We start from the raw sequence: 17,999 nt of genomic DNA, 5'->3' as shown, positions 1-17,999 counted from the left end.
TATGACGATAGGCCCCTCCAAAGACCAAGACTTTCTCTTGCCTGAGATATATTACCTGCCCTTGTCCTCCCAGAGATTGAAACCTCCCGATCGTCTTATCTCTCATATTATAGGCAGGTACTCAAGAGCACCTTGCTTTTCTGATTGAGACGACTCCTATCTAGTATACTATCGCTTTCCCCGCGGTAGTATCAACAACAACCCCCGCTTTTGGCAATAAACAAGAGTTTCAACCTTATCGGACGTCGGTGTTGAGTATCAACCATGTCAGCCGCCGCTCATGACCCTCGTCTCCTCTACAGCGTCAACAACATCACGGCTTTCCACATTCAGAATGGCGAAGAAACTGACCTCACCCCATCGGGTCCCCAAACCCTTGCCCTACTAATGGTCCCGACAAATGCTCCTACACCTCAGAGCTCCTACGATGCACCAGCAGAGGAAGATTTCTATCTGCACCTACATCTTCCCCCTGAGTTGGAATTGGCACTTCCAGCCTCTACGCAGATCTACCACCAGCCACCAAACAGCTATCTAATCCCACGTTGGGATTTGGGGCCCGATGCAGGTGCATTCATCCGCATACAATTCCCGGCCATTGGGAGCGGTCCCGGTCAGGTGGCCCAGGAAGAGGTGGATACCTTCGAGACCATTCTAGCACAATGTACCGCGTTCCTGGAGCGAGCAGCTCCACCGAAAGGGCATGCTCCGTACAACCCAGCTGCCTTCGCGCCGGGTGAGGGGTATATCTCATCCGCGAGCTCTGATCGGAAGGACGCTCATGGGCGGATAGTGCTCGTTGATGAGGAGGATGGCAGTGTCGTTGGGGAGATGGAAGGATACGATGTGGTTGAGGAGCCTGGTGTCAAGCCTGGCTCTAAGAGTAAGTCAATCCCATACTCTAGGAGACACAGCACGAGGCTAACTTGTATTCTAGGACCGGTGGAGATAGAGCTTCCTGCAGAAGGCGAAGGCAACAGAGTCAACGTCAGTAATGTATCTGAAGAATATTTGCAAATGGCTCGGCATCCTGCATACAAGGGCTCAACACTTGTTCAAACTTCCGCTACAGCCTCCCGCCTGATTGTGACCGGTTCTTCATATCTTGCCAATATGATGATGAGTGGGGCCGAATCGTTTACCAAGAAGACAAAACCTAATCCAAAGCCCATGACCTTCTCCGAGAACACCCACACAAGGGTCCGGAAAGTTGGGTCTTTCACACATGGTGCCGCCGACCTCTCTGCCAAAACCGTTGGCCAGGTTGGTAAGTACGCGCAGAATCTCGGAGCTTCCTTGACCCGCCGCAATCAGGACCCCAAGCGCAAGGGTGACAAGGCAGTGAACGGTGACTACAATCCGGGCATTCTGAACAAATCGATGATTGCGTTCTCGACGCTGGCAGATGGTATTGAGCAGAGTGCCCGCACCGTACTAACTCACGGCTCAGCTGCTGCCAGTACGATGATCGGACATCGTTATGGAGCTGAAGCCGGCTCTGTGGCAAGCGACTTGACCGGGGGCGTGAAAAACGTGGGACTAGTCTATATCGATGCCACAGGGGTCAGTCGCAAAGCAGTCCTTAAGTCTGTGGCTAAGGGCATGGTTGTCGGGCGCATGCGCGATGGAAAGCAGGTTCTTGTCGGTGGTGGTGATGGCGGAGATCTCCCTTCCGGTGCAGGGGGCCGGAGCAATAGCACCTTAGGACCAAATGGCCGTGATCCGGTTGCAAGACGCCCATCCCCGGCACCCACTCCACCCCCTGCCTATAGTGCTCGGAACACAACCTCGCTCGGTGGAACAAGTGTATCAAGGGGGAAACGGTGAAGGCGGAATACACAAGCATCTCGATATAGTTTCGATGATTATCTTTGTTTCTTTCCCCTTTCGTTGTTCGGCTTTCTGTCAGTTCCTCTTATATGACGGTTGGACTTCATGACTATTTGGCTATAAAATTGTTAGCGCTTAGAGCTTGATATCAGTTACGGCGCGCTTAATGTTCTATATTAAATTTTTGTACATAAATGTTTTCAAAGACACCTAAACCCGAGCATAGAATCACTCCGTCCTAAGAAATGAAAAAAGAATGGCTCACAGGATTGTCTTCTTCGGCCAGCCCTGGTAAATCAGATGGTGCACTTCAGTTTAACATTCAGGATTGGTTCAAAGATGAAAGGCGATAAGAGGAGCCTAGACTTAGTGAGGTAAGGCTTGAGTATCAAGAAAATCATTCCCCCGCCCACCCCATATATATTATATACATAAAAAATTTGACATGAAAATGTGCACTAAAAATTGACCGACGCAGGGGTCGAACCTGCGACCTTCTGTGTAACTTACACATCACATTAGATCTGTTTATGTAAGACAGACGCCATAACCACTAGGCCAGTCGGTCGATTTCACGCTTAGTTTAGTAATGTCAAGACATTATATTACAAATTAGAAGTATTTGCTAAAATGTTTTTCCCAGCCTTGATTTAGTTTGTTCTATAACTTAGGTTGATCTATTATAGTATATATGCATATGCATTTGTGCAGACTTCACCGCAATGTGAACATTGAACTATTTGGAGAAGAAAGAATGAATTAGAAATTATATAATACAATCAGAAAACAATCAAATTGAGGATCCCAGAAACTATCAGGAAGGCCCATCTCATGAGCCTTTTTTCTATGTGGTCGCAAGACAAAAGGAGTTCAAGGCTCTACCTGATTCAACAAAGAAACTTTGACTAGACATAAATCATCTAGCTGCAATACTAGATAATTCTATAGGCATATTAATAACTTGTGTTCCTTTCTTTCCAAGATAGGAGCATCCCGTCTCCTCTAACGCTGTTTCTTCTAGGCACGCTCGCTGCGCGTGGATCCTATTGAATACAAGGATGAAATTACCTAGTATCACAAGCATATGCCCATGCCTAGTAAAAAGGTGCTTTGTTAGTTCACGCGAGGCGTTGATTCCTTTGTTATGAAGCCATATATAAAAGGGCCTGTAATTCGCCCCTAGAGAGGCCTTCTTGATAGTACTAATGATCATCAATCTAATCGTTCGTTAATCGTCAAATACAATTTATATACGATATCTTCTACAGATTACTTGCCGGAAGTCTCTACATTCAAAGGTATACATATGTACTCAGCACACTTTATCCTCGCCTAAGCGCTGTGACTATCGGTCTGCCGCCTTGCCTCGTCCTATGCTCACACATAAGTGTTCTTGTATCATCACGGTAAAAGCGCAAAACCTCAGTCAGAAGGACTTAGCCCAAGCCTTGTCCTCCGGAAGCCTGCGGTTCAACTGCCAGGATGTAATCACAACAGTGTCTCTGGAACGGCTGTTCCAATGTCGAAGAATGCACTCGCCGCCGCTAAGAGCTGAGTTATCTCACACTAGATAGTTCACAGATCACGCGAAGGATTTTGGGAAGTTTTCGATGAAAAACGTTGGCATCCACGCCAATATATGTATACCCCGGGCTGTGTACACAAGCCCTGTCCATGCAAACTATCACCGCAACACTTTATACAGCCCTACCCAAGGGAAGTATACCAACCTCAGAGTCCTCATTGGCAACATTCCCTTGGCGCGCCAGTGGCTTCGGCTATAGACCCAATATATACACCTTTTCAACTCTCAAATATAGACGGCCTGTCCTTGAGATGTCTCAGAAACGACCAGTTTGTCTATTTGTTTACAATAACACAGCAATTGATCGATCACATGAAATGGTGGATTGAGTCCATGAGTGAAGAATTCAGTCGTCTAAACGATGCGACCAACATTACAAATGCAGAAGACGGACACAGCCTAAGAAAGAACACCAAATATAGCGTATTAGGCGGTGAAAAAAAGCAGGTAGGCGAGGATGAAGAGAGCCATGAAGTTACATCTACCAAAAAGGAGTACTTGAGGGGTCAGACCGCTCTCTTAAGAGCACTTTGCAAAATCTCCGAGTTGGTGGATGGCCACAGAACGTGCTCTATCCCGAACTGTTCCTATAAGACAAACCCGGGTCTCAATACTGCGAGGATCATTCTGCGAGGGCCTGAAAAGGATAGCGCCTCTCGTTGTGCTGCCTGCGTCAATTGTGGAACCTTTCAGTCCTTGGTGGGGGGTTCCCGAGTTGTCCTCCGAAAATCTGTTTATGGGATTCTATGGGGATCCTGCGCCAACTGCCTTTGGGCGAGGAAGTCCTCCACCTGCCCCCACGCGCAAGACTTCAAGGCCCGCCAAGGAGAATCGTGGGACTGTGAGTTGTCGAATGAAGCCGTTCGCGCTGGGGGGGGCCGCCTGGCGGCGGAGCAGCGGGGCCTTGGCCCATCCATCTTGTCTTCGCCCAACGATTCGGATGAGCCCATAGCGACTGCCATTCGTCCTGCGTACGGGGGACCGGTCCTGGCGTGGCCGTTCGACATATATCGTTCTGATGAGCCGGAGAGTATGGTCTCTGCCAATGACGACCTCGAACACTTTTTGGGCGTAGCGAAGCAATTATTGATCTTGTATCGACCTACAAGTTCCAAAAAATCAATATTCCCAAATAAGAATTGAAGCTCGTCCATGAGGTAATTGACGACCTAGGAGCTCTACAGCGCCAGTACAAAAACAACACCAGAAACACATGGATCATAGACACAGAGGTCCTCTCAATGAAAGGAGGAAAGACTCCCATTCCACTACGGATTGCTTTTCCATAACTAGATGGAAGGCTACTGTTTACTACTAATGTCGATTATGGGTTGTAACTTCAGAGCTTCCTCGACACCATCAAAGCGAGGGGTCAGCTGAACAGAAATCTTCAAATGTGCTTTACACACGTTTCTACAAAAGCAATGTCACAAATGGGATGAAACCAGCAGAGATATCTGGTAAGATCATTCGTCAGCTTGGTTATAGCCCCGAAGGAGTCAAAACTCTCTCTTGGCACTCCCCTTTAGATATGCAGTGATTTTCAGGCTTCCTTCAGGATAGAATGATGTGCTTCCAAGATCTCATCTGAATTTACATTCAAACTTTCAAGAGATCAATCTGGTATCGGTCGTCAGGGGAGGCCCCACCACGATTCATGGCCACTGGTCTCAATGCCTCTTGTTCACACAGCTCTTCTCGCAAGTCGCGGCACAAAAGAAAAGGGTGTGAGCCGAGTACGATACGAGAGCGAATACCTGATGTAGTGGAGGAGTTGGCTGCCCTGGTGTGACACAACAGGGCCTGTATTAAGGAAAGCTCTATGATGGTAATAACCCAGAAAGGCGATATACGAAAAAAATCGAAGAATATATAGTTGACAAGGAATGTCCTACGAAGTTTGCATGTTCTAGCGGCTGACTGAGAGATACCGAGTGCTCGATAGCATAAGAGTAATGCACAGAGCTTATCTAAAAAGAACTAAAAAGTCATATACTAGACGATTAATTCATATTGCCACAGTAGTAAGCTCTGTACTAGTATATACAACGCTAAAGAGGCAAACATGCTTAGAATCTCTATCTAAGAATATAACAGCCTTTTGAATATTTACTAGTTCAACAATTTAGGAGTGAGCATGGGCATGAATCTGGTTCCTGCGCGCATTGCCAACACAATAGAAGATAATAAGAATCTCAAACTCCATAATTAGCATTGATATACTATCGATTAACAAAGAAGTACACATACACATAGCCAACGGAGGACCATCAAACGCTCTTTCACGTTACCATTTCAAATCAGCGTGTGCTGAGATATTGAGGTGCCACTTTGAAACATAGTACATCAAATGTGCCTCTGCCTCTCTACTTAGAGGGCGGGTACCTACAGTACCAAATGCCTTCTAAAGGTATCAGATCTGATACAGCTTCTAAAAGTAAGGCATAAACAGAGAACCGTATAACAGAACACAACTAGGAGACTAGAACATTCCATGCGAGCGCCCTTGCAGGATTTCAGTCATGGGGAAGCCTTACAACTGTTTTTTCTAATAGGAGGTGCATAGCAATCCCTGTAAAAGTGAGGGGAGAGAGGTATCGGCGTGGTAACCGCGCAACGGATTATGTAAAAAAAAAAAGAAAAAGAAAAAGGTCTGAGGCCTGTGGCGCAGCTGAATTTATAATTTGCCTATCCTGTGGATATTACATGCGGCATTGGTTTTTGGGTAAATAGGTGATGAGTCGTAGAATTAGTTTCTTTTTTTTCCCCTTTTCTAAAGCAGAGTTTGATGGGCATGCAAGGTAGGGTGGCTGTTATCAATGGTAGATAGAGTTTAGGAGGAATGTCTCTCGGATGAGAATGTCATGTACACTATAATAGTGTTTGATAGTTTAGTGCCTTTATAGGCTGAGGAATCCTTCCGAGTAGGATATGCTGGGTGTATATATCTATTTACCTCCTTTATTGGATTGTTGTTACAACTAAGTGTTGGGATATCCATGTTCAAGTGAGGGTCTACCGTAAAGTGTTGCTTTATTGTAAGTTAACAAACCATGTTCTGTCGATGGATGGATACATTACCATATGTCTGCATTACTACGCCATTGATATTGGTTGATATTTCATGCGTCGAGCTAAAAAGGTTATGTAAGAATATGACAGGTTGGCTTAACTCCGGGGCAATGGAGATCTCCTTTGGAATGCGGGACGCAAAGAATGAAGGAAGATATTGAAGATAAGATAGATAATATGATCAGCAAACCCAGAAGATTAGAAATTTAAGCTCACGAATAACAGACAATCATCGAGATTCCGATTAGCCAAGCCACCATTGGGAGAGAGAACTCCGGGTCAGTGACATCCCTACAGACAAGTTGGCTAGTAAGGGGAGAGGACGGGGGGTTGGCCGGTCGTCATAGATACTGCTACACTACTCTAGATAGCTGTAAGTAACTCTTTAGGGTGATATAATTGCAGTAGGCTAATGTTAGTAAGTACGTAGTTAGAGCTCTCTGGAGAAATGAAACAAAACAAAAAGGAAAAGAAAAATCATAATAAATCCCTGGGTTCAGAACTGGCGCTAAAGTGGCAGGGGTACGGAGTGCTCCGAAAAGGCAACGCCGGCTCCAGGGCCAATCAGGAGCGTTAGAATCATCGCACCGGCGCTTCAAGATGACGATCGGCTCGTCCCAGAGGCTCTAGTGAACTTGCCGTCCCGGGAGATGAAACAGTGGTTCGCTTTACCCCTGATGACTTGGCAACTTTCATCTCCGAATTGAAGCGCAGTCTGTCTAGAAACAAAACAACAACGGTGTTGTCGTCTCTTATCCCGTGTGTGTTTTTTTTAATGTACGGTTGGACGTACTATGGTACCTACATATTTCTCCATGTAACAGCACGTACATTTGAATGCAGTAGGGTGGATATACTAGGTACTAGTGATGTCGTAGCACCTACTAGTTAGCGTTTTGAAAGGTAACGGTCCTTGGGAAACCTCAGGATGCAGCAACAGTACTAACCCCGGAGTATTCGCTATTAATATCTTTAGGTTAGTGCCCAGATTAATCCCAGCCCACCAAGGTAAGGGACAAGAACACGTTCAGGCCTTTGGGAAGAGGAAAGTCTACGTACTCACTGCTCATGGTTGCTTTCGGGAGATCTTGTCTCTCGAGAACCAACAAGCAAGTCAAGTAAGTGGATAATCCACTCAACTATACCAGGAACGGCATTGTAAAAGATACTGGTCCATATTCATGCACGGAGATTGAGAATTATCTCTTCCGGTTTATCACAATTTGGGCTCATTATAATCACTATAATTATACAGAACCTCATACCATGTCATAATCATGATCAATAGTAGTGCTGGACAGTTTTAGCTAATTGTTGGGTCCAATTCAGCAGACCCGCTACGTTTACTGTTCTTTTTTTCTTTTTTTTTTTTCCCCTTCTCTCTTCGCCCCGGGCCAGCAAAAGCAAGGTAGTCTACTTTGGTTCTAGTTCTTAGTTGCAAGTCAGTAACTCAGGTACCATCCCATACAACTACGACTTACTGCTACCTTAGTTACTTTGTAGGAACAAGTACCTTAAGCTAGTACTGGTAACTGGTCCGGGAGGGGAAAACAAAGAGGGTATCCAAGCTCCAACTCATACTGGGTTTTGCTTTCTCTTTCACTTTCATGGTCTTACTCTTTCCCTTCTCTTTCCCATCATCCTTTCCGTCTGTTCCTCTTCTCTTCGCTTTTCCTCTCCAATTCCTTTTCTTCCCCCACCCCGTTTGGTCCTCTTCTTCGTTTCTTTCGTTTCTTTCCTGTTTCTGCCACCCCTCCCTTGGGTGCCAATTATTTCACCCTTTCGAGGCCCATCCGACCCGTTCTTTTTTTTTTTTGGGGTTGGTTCACTTCCCGCCGGCTCTTCATCTCCCCTCGCGCCGCCCCCCTGTCCGCTCTCCGGATCACAGAGGGTCGAACCTCCTCCACCACCCCTCTTGCCTCTTCTTCAATTCTTTTCCTTCAAGTCGATCATGCTTCTCGTCGCAGCCTACACTCTGCCTTGTCAATTCATCCAGCAGTGTTGAGCCGGTGAAGCGCTGTGGAAAGAGAAATTTCGCGCCAATCTCGACTCAAAAAGGACCCAGAAGTGGGCTCGTGGTGGTTGAAATCGCGTCTTCCGAGGCTGCCTCTCCGCCCGCGTTTTTGTTCGGTCTCGTCTCCGGAGTTCTCACATTCCACCCCAACCGTATTACCCAACTGGGTAGTAGATAGCTGTGGAGAGAGGTGAAGTACGAGAGGCGACTCTGCAGTGCAGATATTTCCTACTCGTCTGGTTTCGTGGGAAAGAAAGCAAAGGGGAAAAAAAAAACCTATAAAAATTTGATGAAAAAAGAATACATTGGGAGACCATCAAGTGATCGGTCATCTCTACGCGCGTGCTTCGTTGTCGCTTCTCCCCGCTAACCCGTTAGCTTGTTGACCTGGCGTCCTCGATATACCAACGACCACTGTGTTTATTATTGCCCTGTACCCTTTCCGAATTGTCCGTTGATTGTCAGTTATCTCCCTTACACCCTTCTCGGTTGTTCTGACCATCGTGGAACTAACTCAAATCAATAGCTTAGGTGCCCGACCGAACGGACCAGCAACTAGCACTCAAGTCTAGCGGATAGGGGAAAAAAAAAGTGGAAAAAAATTCTTCAAACATACAACCCTCTGGAGGGTTTTGATATATCAACTTCCGTCGCCGATCGCAATTGGTCAAGCAAAGTGAGGTGATCACCCACAATTCTGTGTACGCGTGCCTGGAGAAGCTGTCTCGGACCGTAACGCAGCATCTTTACCCCTTGGGCACTGCGGCACCTGGATTAAACGAGGTATGTCGCCTGCTATGCAAACGGTTCCTCATTACACAACTGCCAACCCCACCATATTTACTACTTCACTTGCCCATCCAATTTGTGTATCAACCTTTCATTTCAGTTATGTGTCACGTCATTTCTCAAATTCTCAGACTGGGTCCACGCAGCAGCTGTGACTGTCAAATCACTCACCCGGTCCTAGAATGGACGGTGCGCTAAGTTCTCAGCAGTCACCTTCTGTCCTGGTCCCGACAGCTTCTTCGGCTATGAGCGACCCCCAATCGCAGACCCTACCACGCACCGCTCATGCAACCCCAGCCCTGACCTCGGCGGCGCCTGCGCCTGCCCTCCGATCCCCCATATATCCCGACCTTCTCGGTGCACCGCCTATTCCACCACCGAGGACATCTTCAACTCAACGAAGCCACGGTTCGAGCGAGAAGGTCTCAGGATCGCGTCACGGGAAGAGCAAAGGTGATGAGCGGAGCACGAACCACCGCGAGAGGAAAAGGGACGACTCACGGTCGCGGCGACAAGCTCCAAGGACGTCCGAAGACCCGTCTAGAGGAGCGGGGGCGAGCAGTCGGAGCCAGGCAGCTTCGTCTTCTGCTGCGCCCATACGCTCGGAGGACCCTGTAGAGTCGTCTGCGGGCCAAGGAAATCTGGTGAAAGAGTCGAGCGCAGTCATTAACCAAGTATTAGTGAGCGACCCATCGGTAGATCTTGAGCGAGAACAAGTCCGACAAGCTGGTACATCGGTATCTCCCTCGACTGACGATGCTCCAACTCCTGGGCTAGGCTTGGTCGGCAGTGATGGCGTAGATGACGGAGGTCGCGGCGGGCTGCGAAGTCGGCATGACTACACCGAGAATTCGATTAAGCGGAAGGAAACTACATTTGGTCAATACATCCTGGGACAAACGCTGGGAGAGGGCGAGTTTGGGAAAGTGAAGCTGGGATGGAAGAGAGATGGCAGTATTCAAGTGGCTATCAAGCTAATCCGGAGAGAATCTCTTGGATCGAATCCCAGCCGGCTCCCCAAGATTTATCGGGAAATTTCGATTTTGCGCGATCTTTCCCACCCCAACATCGTCCGGCTCCATGAGATGGTGGAGACCGATAGGCACATCGGTATCATCATGGAATACGCGTCCGGTGGCGAACTTTTCGACCATATACTGAACAACCGATATCTCAAAGACAATGCTGCTCGTCGTCTCTTTGCGCAGTTAGTATCTGGTGTCGGCTACCTCCACAAAAAGGGAATTGTCCATCGCGATTTAAAGCTGGAAAACTTATTACTGGACCGAAACCGCAATATCATCATCACAGATTTTGGCTTCGCGAATACGTTTGATCCAGTCGATGAGCTGGGCGAGGAGATTGAGTACAATCTTACGAACAAGGAGTTTGTGAAGAGGATGCGCCTTGACAGACCCAATGCCAAGGGCTTAAGGCGTGGTGATTTGATGCAAACTAGTTGTGGAAGCCCTTGTTATGCCGCACCAGAGCTCGTTGTTAGCGATTCGCTGTATACCGGACGTAAAGTGGATGTTTGGAGCTGCGGTGTCATCTTGGTAAGGACCTAGCTGATTTTGTGTTGTAGCCTAACACGTTGAAAATCCTAACATATGCCCTGTCCAGTATGCAATGCTTGCCGGTTACCTGCCTTTTGATGACGATCCAGCGAACCCGGATGGCGATAACATCAACTTACTCTACAAGTATATCGTTACGACGCCTCTCACGTTCCCTGAATACGTAACTCCACATGCCCGTGATCTCTTGAGGCGGATACTGGTGCCGGATCCACGGAAGCGAGCAGATTTGTTTGAGGTTGCACGGCATAGTTGGCTCAGCGAATACTCGCACATTGTGTCGCATATAACTAGTAGCACAACTAAGGTCGCTGATATTGCTACCACGACTGTGACAAATGGTATGATATACTCAAGATGTGTGCAAATTTTTGCCTGCTAACCGGTTACCTCCCAACAGAACAACAACAGCAACCTAAAGAGGCCCCCTCTCTTGGACGCAGTGCGTCTGTTAGAGAGCCTCCCAAAACATACCAAAGCACAGTTTCCTCTTTGGGAGGTCTCGTTCACCACTCAGGAGACGTCTCCCAGGAACAGCCAGCCGAGAGTTCGAAGACTCCCCGAGATGCAAAACGGCGAACCGTTCAGGTCGAATATGTCGCTCCTCAGTCGCAGACTACGAGGGGGGAGAGCATGGAATCTGATACGGTAGGTCCATTGGCTGCTATTGAAACCGCTGAGCCTGCGCAAATTGGAACAATGGCAAACCGCCGAGATGTTGAGACTGTCTCGCCACCCGAAGCCGTACCACAAGGCCCGCCTATGCCTCCAAGCGCACAGATTGGGGATTCAAAGGTACAGCAACGCCCACCATCGGGGCATTTACCTCGCTCAACTTCGGATTCAATGGCACTCACGGGATCGTCGACCATGCCCCCAACGCATCCTATGCGACCTACCACGGGTGCCTCCATGGCTTCATTCAATACCGGCCGTTTGCCTTCACGAGGATCTTATGGACAGCCGGTGGCACCAACTGTGGCGGCGACTAATGCGCACGGCCGATTGGCACAGCCAAAGAGCAAGCAATACATTATTTCGAATCCGATCCCTCAAGATCCTTCACAACAGGATGTAGTGTCGATTGGCCGCCCGAGCGCACAGGCTCTTCCTGCCAAATTCAATACGACCCCCCGACAAGAGCCACCGAAGGGTCACAAGCGATCAAATACTGTCTCGGGCCTTGGCGAGAAGTTATTTGGACGGTCTGGCTCCATATTTGGAGGGCGTGGTGGGCAAGCAAGTACCCGCCAAAAGAGCGGCAAGCGTTATCCTCCTACAAGTATGAGAGACCCGTATGGTGGCGAAATCCCCCGGATGTCCATGGACTCACGCCGCTCTATGCAATATGGATCAAACCGGAAGACGAGCGAAACAGGGGGCGAGAGTCGGCCTCGCCGATTCTCCCTCTTGCCAGCATCTTTCTCTCTAAAAGGCCTCTCTTCGAGTAGATCACAAACTCCAGACGACGAGTCACAGGCTGACCGCTCTGTGGATAATCGCGCGCAGCAAAAACCATCTGCTGGGGAATTACGACCCCGTGCACGTGCGACTAGCCACGGAACACAGGATGCAATGGGGATCATGCCAGAAGGTGGCCCGGCAGATGAAGTCTTTGTCCAAGATGAGCCCATCAACTATCAAGCCCGCATTGATGAGCAATTTGCGGTATTGCATGGAACCCAATCCGCGACGTATCACCCGACTTCTTATTCGGCTGAACAGGTGTACCAAAATGACAATGACCACTACTATCGGAACCAGTATGCCAATAATTCGACACCAAATTACTATGACGAATACAATAGTCCGTTTGATAGCGCGCAACAGCAACCTACGCCAGCTGGCCGACCAACACGAGGGCCCAGTGTCCTGCAGAAGAACCATCGGAAATTTGCGGATGCCTATGAGTACGAGCGCGATTCATCACATCACTCCGGTAGCTCTGGCGCAGCCAGGAAAGTAATGGATTTCTTCCGTCGACGGGCGAAGTCAAGGGCTGGCGACGACCGGTAGAACAAGATAATCTTTTGTTTCTTTTCTTTATTTTCTTTCGACCAACCCAAAGGTTAACATGTCGACATCTTGGCGTGTCCATGCAACCCCATTTAAGATCAACAGGCAATTTTGGTTGTCTTCTTTCATCCTTGTGTTCCGGGCTCAAAAATGACTATGAAGAGGTCCAATAACTTTTTGACACATTCCAGGCGTTGCCGAGACGCCGTGTCGTCCACCTCGGACTCCAGAGTTCCATACGCAAGATGGATTAGGCCCGTCTCCCAATTGATACTACACTTGGAAGGAGGATTCGAGTCGAGGAGGCTCTTAGATTCCCAACAATTAAAGAGCAGAGAGGCTATTTGGATACCCCATGATACCCAGCAGCTTTCGTCCCCTTCTGTTGCAGCTATCGGTTTGTCCTCTCTTGTACCAGCAACCTTGTTCCCGCATACATATCCATGTTTAGCCTTTTTATCCCTTTTTTTTTTTAACTTATATTTCCTTTGTCCGAATAAATTTTTTTAGTTCCTTTGTTCAAATTTTCGTTCCATTCCCTGTTATTATAGCCCTGACTGTAAATTGTTCCTGTCCATTTCTTGAGCAGCCTTTCTTACTTCTTGCCTTGTTTCTTACCACGTCACAGCCCTCCGGAAGGAGGGGATTTTGATATGATACGGCGGACATTTTAGCTGAGCAGGACTATTTGAGGGTAATTTAATATGTTTACTATTCACTAGAAGGTGTCTGGTGCTCGATCTATGGTCGTGTTCCCCCTTTCTCTTTAGATACATCTATTTTCACTTTCTTTCTTTCCTCTGATCACGGTGAGAAGTTGTCGATTGTAGCTTGTGCATTGGACTAGGATATCTGCTTATCTGCGTGTCACGTCTATATTATGGCCTTTTAATTTGACTGATACTACTACAGCAAATTGATTGGAAGTTTTCTGGGATTCCACCTTGGGGGGGCTTTACACTGCCTGAAAATGTCTTGGAGTTATCTATTCATAGTTTATAGTACTGCTAAGACCCTTGACTATCTTCCCCACCGGCGTCTATAGTCCAAGCTAAGCGCCGAGGCGAACGGGGCGGAGCATTTGTTTTGGCCCCATATAGTATCAGATCATAGATGAACATGCAAGTCACAAGAACACCGAGAAATCATGTATAACCAACATTTGGGTTTACCCGTCGACTTCAACACACGTATGACTCTATTAGGCCCATTCTCAATCCCCATTGTTGGACGTGGTGTTGGAATGTCAGCCAAGAACTTCGACCAAGTGGATCTACAATTAGACAGGGATGGCCAGTTAGTAGCTTTTGTGGTTGTTCTATTTGTTTCTTTCTATTTATTTCTTTTACTTCTCCGTTGGTGTTGGACGGGTTGTTGTTGTGTACAGGGTATGTAAGTGCTTATCCTATACATGAAAGTGAGAGGGGACGATATATCTAGGTAAACCCACCGATACTCAAAAGTTGAGTCACAAGAGAAGACACTGCCCATGTCGATATACAGGTTGATACAGACAAGTTTCACCAAGGTTGACAGTGTAGTGCACATAGTTTTGTACCGACACTATTCTATACTTGGATATGCTGTTATCCTAGGCCGTATAAAGTTGTTTGGACTCAGAAGTCCCGATTACCACGATAAGGAGAACATGTCATGCAACGCAGATCATAATAAGGTCAGGGTTGAGGCTCTAGTCAGAGCTTGGATATGTCCTCAAATGGGGTGTCATCTTGTTTCGAAGTGATTCTCCACTCCACCACCGTCTGTAGTGGCAAACTATAGAGACTTTGTTGGCTTCCAATGCGTGTATAGTCGTTTTTCCCATGTTGGGTGTCGAGATGAGGGGAAATTGCTAAATTCAACCAACAGTTGGGGGTGGGTGGGTATGGTGCGAGATAGTAGAGAAAAGTGTTGAAATTCTTTGTCAATAGCTATATATTTTAGCTAATGCGCTGTGTGATGGCCGCCCCACTACGAGTAGTCATTGTTTTATGCGCCGTAAGGCTTTTTAGTCTATCAGACCTGTGCCCCTTATCATACCATTAAAAACAGTAAAAAAGTTAATCTTTGCTAACTTGGTCACCCGGATACAGGATCGACCAAGTCGAACGCGATCAGGAGAATACTAGTAGCTTTCTGGACCTCTAGAGCGTACTAGATCTCTCTCATTCCATGTCTAGCCAACTACTGAATCTAATTTGGTTGGGAGGAAGGAATACAATGGGATATGCTAGTTTTACCGATGATAATATAAAAGTGTCCCGACTTGAAGTTGAAACAATCTTCAAGCTTGAGAGATACCCTTAATCTAATTAATCCTTCCAACGTTTCCCTGCAAAAGAAAAAATGACACTTAATTTATATTCTGCCGAGCAGGTACTCCATAACTCCTGTCCGACTCAGCCCCGGTCCCATGACCTCGGTGACCGAGCTTGGCAATCATGCATAGTTGCGAACCCTAAGTATGATACATCTCATCCGCCCTATGGAGGGCCTATCTACTATCACGACAGGCCCACGTACACACGTATGCACACAGTGAAAATGATGTGCTACCTAGATTATGCAGGGAGGGAGTACACATAAACGGCCAAGAAAGTAAGATAACGAATAAAGCATTGCTGCATATTTGAGCGGGGAGTTGTTTGGTTACACCGACTTCCTTCAATGGGAACGGAGTAGATCGTCATCCCATACCCCACCCGGAGGTTGGCATTTGGCTTATCAGTTATAGTGACGATGATGCAATGGATCCAGTTGATTATTTGCTTTTTTCTTTGCTACCCTTTGCTTTTTTTCTTAAGCGTTGAAGGGGTAATCGGGGGCGAGGGATGTGGGCTTGCTTCACTTGGCGGGGTAAGTCTTTCCGCGGGAAAGTGTAAAGAATGGGTCTAGAATTCCGAAAATATCGTAATGATTTGCCTGTTCTTAATAGTAGGATGAGCGCGTGCCTTGTCAAATTTGAAGGATCTGAGCTTCCGGGGGAGTGATTGGGTAGACACGGTAAGCTCCTGTAAAGCTCGAGATAGCGTTGTTGGATTTTCCCTTCTCTAACACCCCCTCCTTCTCCCCACGGCGGATTTTTACCTAGTGGGGGACGGAAGAGGACCCTGGGGATTTACTTTTTTTTTTTTTTTTTTTTTTTTTTTTTTTTACCAGTCGCAGCAACGCCAGGCTCTTTCTCATCAAGGGATCTTGGCAGAGTTAATAGAAGATGTTGATCTTGAATCTATCATTGCTTGGCGGTGGAATAACACAGCGCGGCCTATTGATTTTTGATCTCACTGCTCAGGGCTTGGCACATATCTATTGTCCCTTGGCAAATATCCTCATCCTCCCCTTTTACTCTTCCCCCTTCCCCCGGCAGTGGACGGTGTGGTATATTGTTATGGTGAGAGATAGGCGAAACCATCAAAAAAGAGAATAAAAGAATCGACTGTATCCGAAAGAACCATGCAAAGAAATTCATGTTTGAAAACAAATAAAGAAATGAAACCGCTAAAGCTCCTTCCATTCGTCCGGTGCAGGATGAAATTGGGCCGAGTCGCTTGCAGATGTATCGTGTCCAGCGCGATTTATGTAGTAAGATGGTGTGCGCGAGCAAGCTTATGTGGCGTCCGTCGGAGTTTAGTTTCTGTCTTGCTCGTGTCCCAGGTAGAGGAAGCCATTGGGAAGAGGACCTGGAGATCCGGTGGAAGCCGTAGAAGACTGGCTGCTAGAGCGTTCACGGACTTGGGTTGGTTGTTTGCTCTCAGCCTGGTCGTTGGCAGGACCAGAGTGGATGGGAGAGAGAACGAGGAACTTGTGGAGAGGAGTGTTGGTGAGCATCTTGTCAGGTGGGAAAAGAGGAAGGTATGATATGAAGGTGTAGATATGGCGTTTGAAGAGGGAAGTTCTTTGGGGTCTGAAAGACTTTTTTTTTGTCCGGAGGAGAAAGAAGAAGAGGATTGGGATTGATCTGGAGAACCTTCTCGGTTGGAATCGGTCACCTATTTATACAGGTGAGGGAAGTAGCCAAGATACTCAAAGGGGAAGAGGGGCCGGGAAGGTTCGTGGATGATACCGGGAGGGAGGTCGATCTGTGTCCCATCCCACCTGCAGAGATAGTGGGTTACAGAGGATGAGCATCCCCAATCTGCTTCCCCGAGGTGGATCGGACACGGTGCAATTCACATGTTTCGAACATTCTTTCCCGGCTCAGCGGGGCGACGAACGTCATTTTTGGAAGATCCCCCTTCCCTGCAGACTCTTGGCTTTGGTAACCCCCGGCGAGTTATCGAGAATAAAGGGGATAGCTCGTAAAATATCCAGGGAATTCCAATAACCCGCCAAGCCGAAGCTGGCCGCTCCTTGCGCAAGCTGAGGTGTTGTCCCTTATACAAGCATCTGGGCCGACACGACCCGAAAATCAGCCTCGGGTGATCAGCAGCCAGGAAGCGAAGCCAAGAAACGTGCCGGAACTATTGGATTGGTAAATGGGGGGTGGATTCTTGAGAGATCACTCGGGGAAATTGGGATACTTAGCCAAAAAGGGAGGACGGTGTATTTCATTTGGAGACTTATTCTTAGGGTTTTGCATTATCATCCCTTATCAAAAGGGCACATGACCCTAGTTTGACACCTTTTGTGATGGTTTCTAGAAACATAATTAGCCAAGCAAGGGGTCTCCCAAGACATATTGACGTTGTTTGTTTGGTTTGCTGTTCTTCCTGGAATGATTTTTATTGTCAGTCACTTCTATTACTATTCACAGTCTGTCTGACCATTAACATACCGTATTTTCTTTGCCTTCATCATTCAACCCTTTCCAGAGTACTTTTAGGGTCTTGAATAATCTAACACCTACGGAACCCACAAAAGTCAAGAGCAAATTTTTACTTGAAAGAAAACCGGACCAAGACCAGAATATAAACCAAAATTAAGATAAGAAAAAAGATCAATTGAACAAGCGGCTCTCAAAACGCAGCGCATCACCATCACGTGCACCGAGCCTCATGCCGCAAGATAAACAAACCCAGCACCAATGCCTGCGCCAAAGAACTTCTCATTACCCACTCCGTTCTGGCGCAAAAGCCAACGGCGGCTAAATCGAGGCCGTGCCCTCCCCGTTTGATGT

At 47.4% G+C, this 17,999-nt stretch overlaps 4 protein-coding genes and 1 non-coding gene across 5 annotated transcripts; 4 read left to right on the top strand and 1 right to left on the bottom strand.

Moving 5' to 3' along the window:
- The first annotated feature begins 30 nt into the window (after positions 1-30).
- On the top strand, positions 31-2,237 carry BDW43DRAFT_286577 (senescence-associated domain-containing protein). The gene is made up of 2 exons (XM_032043061.1): positions 31-883; positions 938-2,237. The coding sequence occupies exons 1-2, from the start codon at positions 265-267 to the stop codon at positions 1,825-1,827; spliced, it is 1,509 nt and encodes a 502-aa protein (XP_031896895.1). The 5' UTR covers positions 31-264; the 3' UTR covers positions 1,828-2,237.
- A 59-nt stretch (positions 2,238-2,296) lies between these two features.
- Positions 2,297-2,398, bottom strand: BDW43DRAFT_t193. The gene has a single exon. It is a non-coding gene; the product is annotated as a tRNA-Val (tRNA).
- Positions 2,399-3,748: 1,350 nt separating this feature from the next.
- Positions 3,749-4,558, top strand: BDW43DRAFT_314304 (uncharacterized protein; the record flags this gene model as incomplete). Its single annotated transcript, XM_032047783.1, has 1 exon — positions 3,749-4,558. One exon carries the CDS (start codon positions 3,749-3,751, stop codon positions 4,556-4,558), a length of 810 nt encoding a protein of 269 aa, XP_031896894.1.
- Positions 4,559-7,969: 3,411 nt separating this feature from the next.
- Positions 7,970-9,109, top strand: BDW43DRAFT_170736 (uncharacterized protein). The gene is made up of 2 exons (XM_032038735.1): positions 7,970-8,961; positions 9,028-9,109. Exon 1 carries the CDS (start codon positions 8,095-8,097, stop codon positions 8,677-8,679), a length of 585 nt encoding a protein of 194 aa, XP_031896893.1. The 5' UTR covers positions 7,970-8,094; the 3' UTR covers positions 8,680-8,961; positions 9,028-9,109.
- A 363-nt stretch (positions 9,110-9,472) lies between these two features.
- On the top strand, positions 9,473-12,883 carry BDW43DRAFT_302665 (putative serine/threonine protein kinase (Kin4); the record flags this gene model as incomplete). Its single annotated transcript, XM_032045280.1, has 3 exons — positions 9,473-10,846; positions 10,914-11,208; positions 11,352-12,883. 3 exons carry the CDS (start codon positions 9,473-9,475, stop codon positions 12,881-12,883), a joined length of 3,201 nt encoding a protein of 1,066 aa, XP_031896892.1.
- Between the last annotated feature and the right edge of the window lie 5,116 nt (positions 12,884-17,999).

Source organism: Aspergillus alliaceus (assembly GCF_009176365.1).
Source record: "Aspergillus alliaceus strain CBS 536.65 unplaced genomic scaffold BDW43scaffold_46, whole genome shotgun sequence".
Taxonomy (NCBI): domain Eukaryota; kingdom Fungi; phylum Ascomycota; class Eurotiomycetes; order Eurotiales; family Aspergillaceae; genus Aspergillus; species Aspergillus alliaceus.
This window is presented reverse-complemented; position numbering and strand designations above follow the sequence as displayed.

Excerpts from the sequence above, each read along its gene's own strand:
- BDW43DRAFT_286577 (XM_032043061.1), top strand. The coding sequence starts at position 265 with ATGTCAGCCGCCGCTCATGACCCTCGTCTCCTCTACAGCGTCAACAAC. Across the intron at positions 884-937 it reads TGTCAAGCCTGGCTCTAAGA|GACCGGTGGAGATAGAGCTT; the intron begins GTAAGTCAATCC and ends CTTGTATTCTAG.
- BDW43DRAFT_170736 (XM_032038735.1), top strand. The coding sequence starts at position 8,095 with ATGGTCTTACTCTTTCCCTTCTCTTTCCCATCATCCTTTCCGTCTGTT.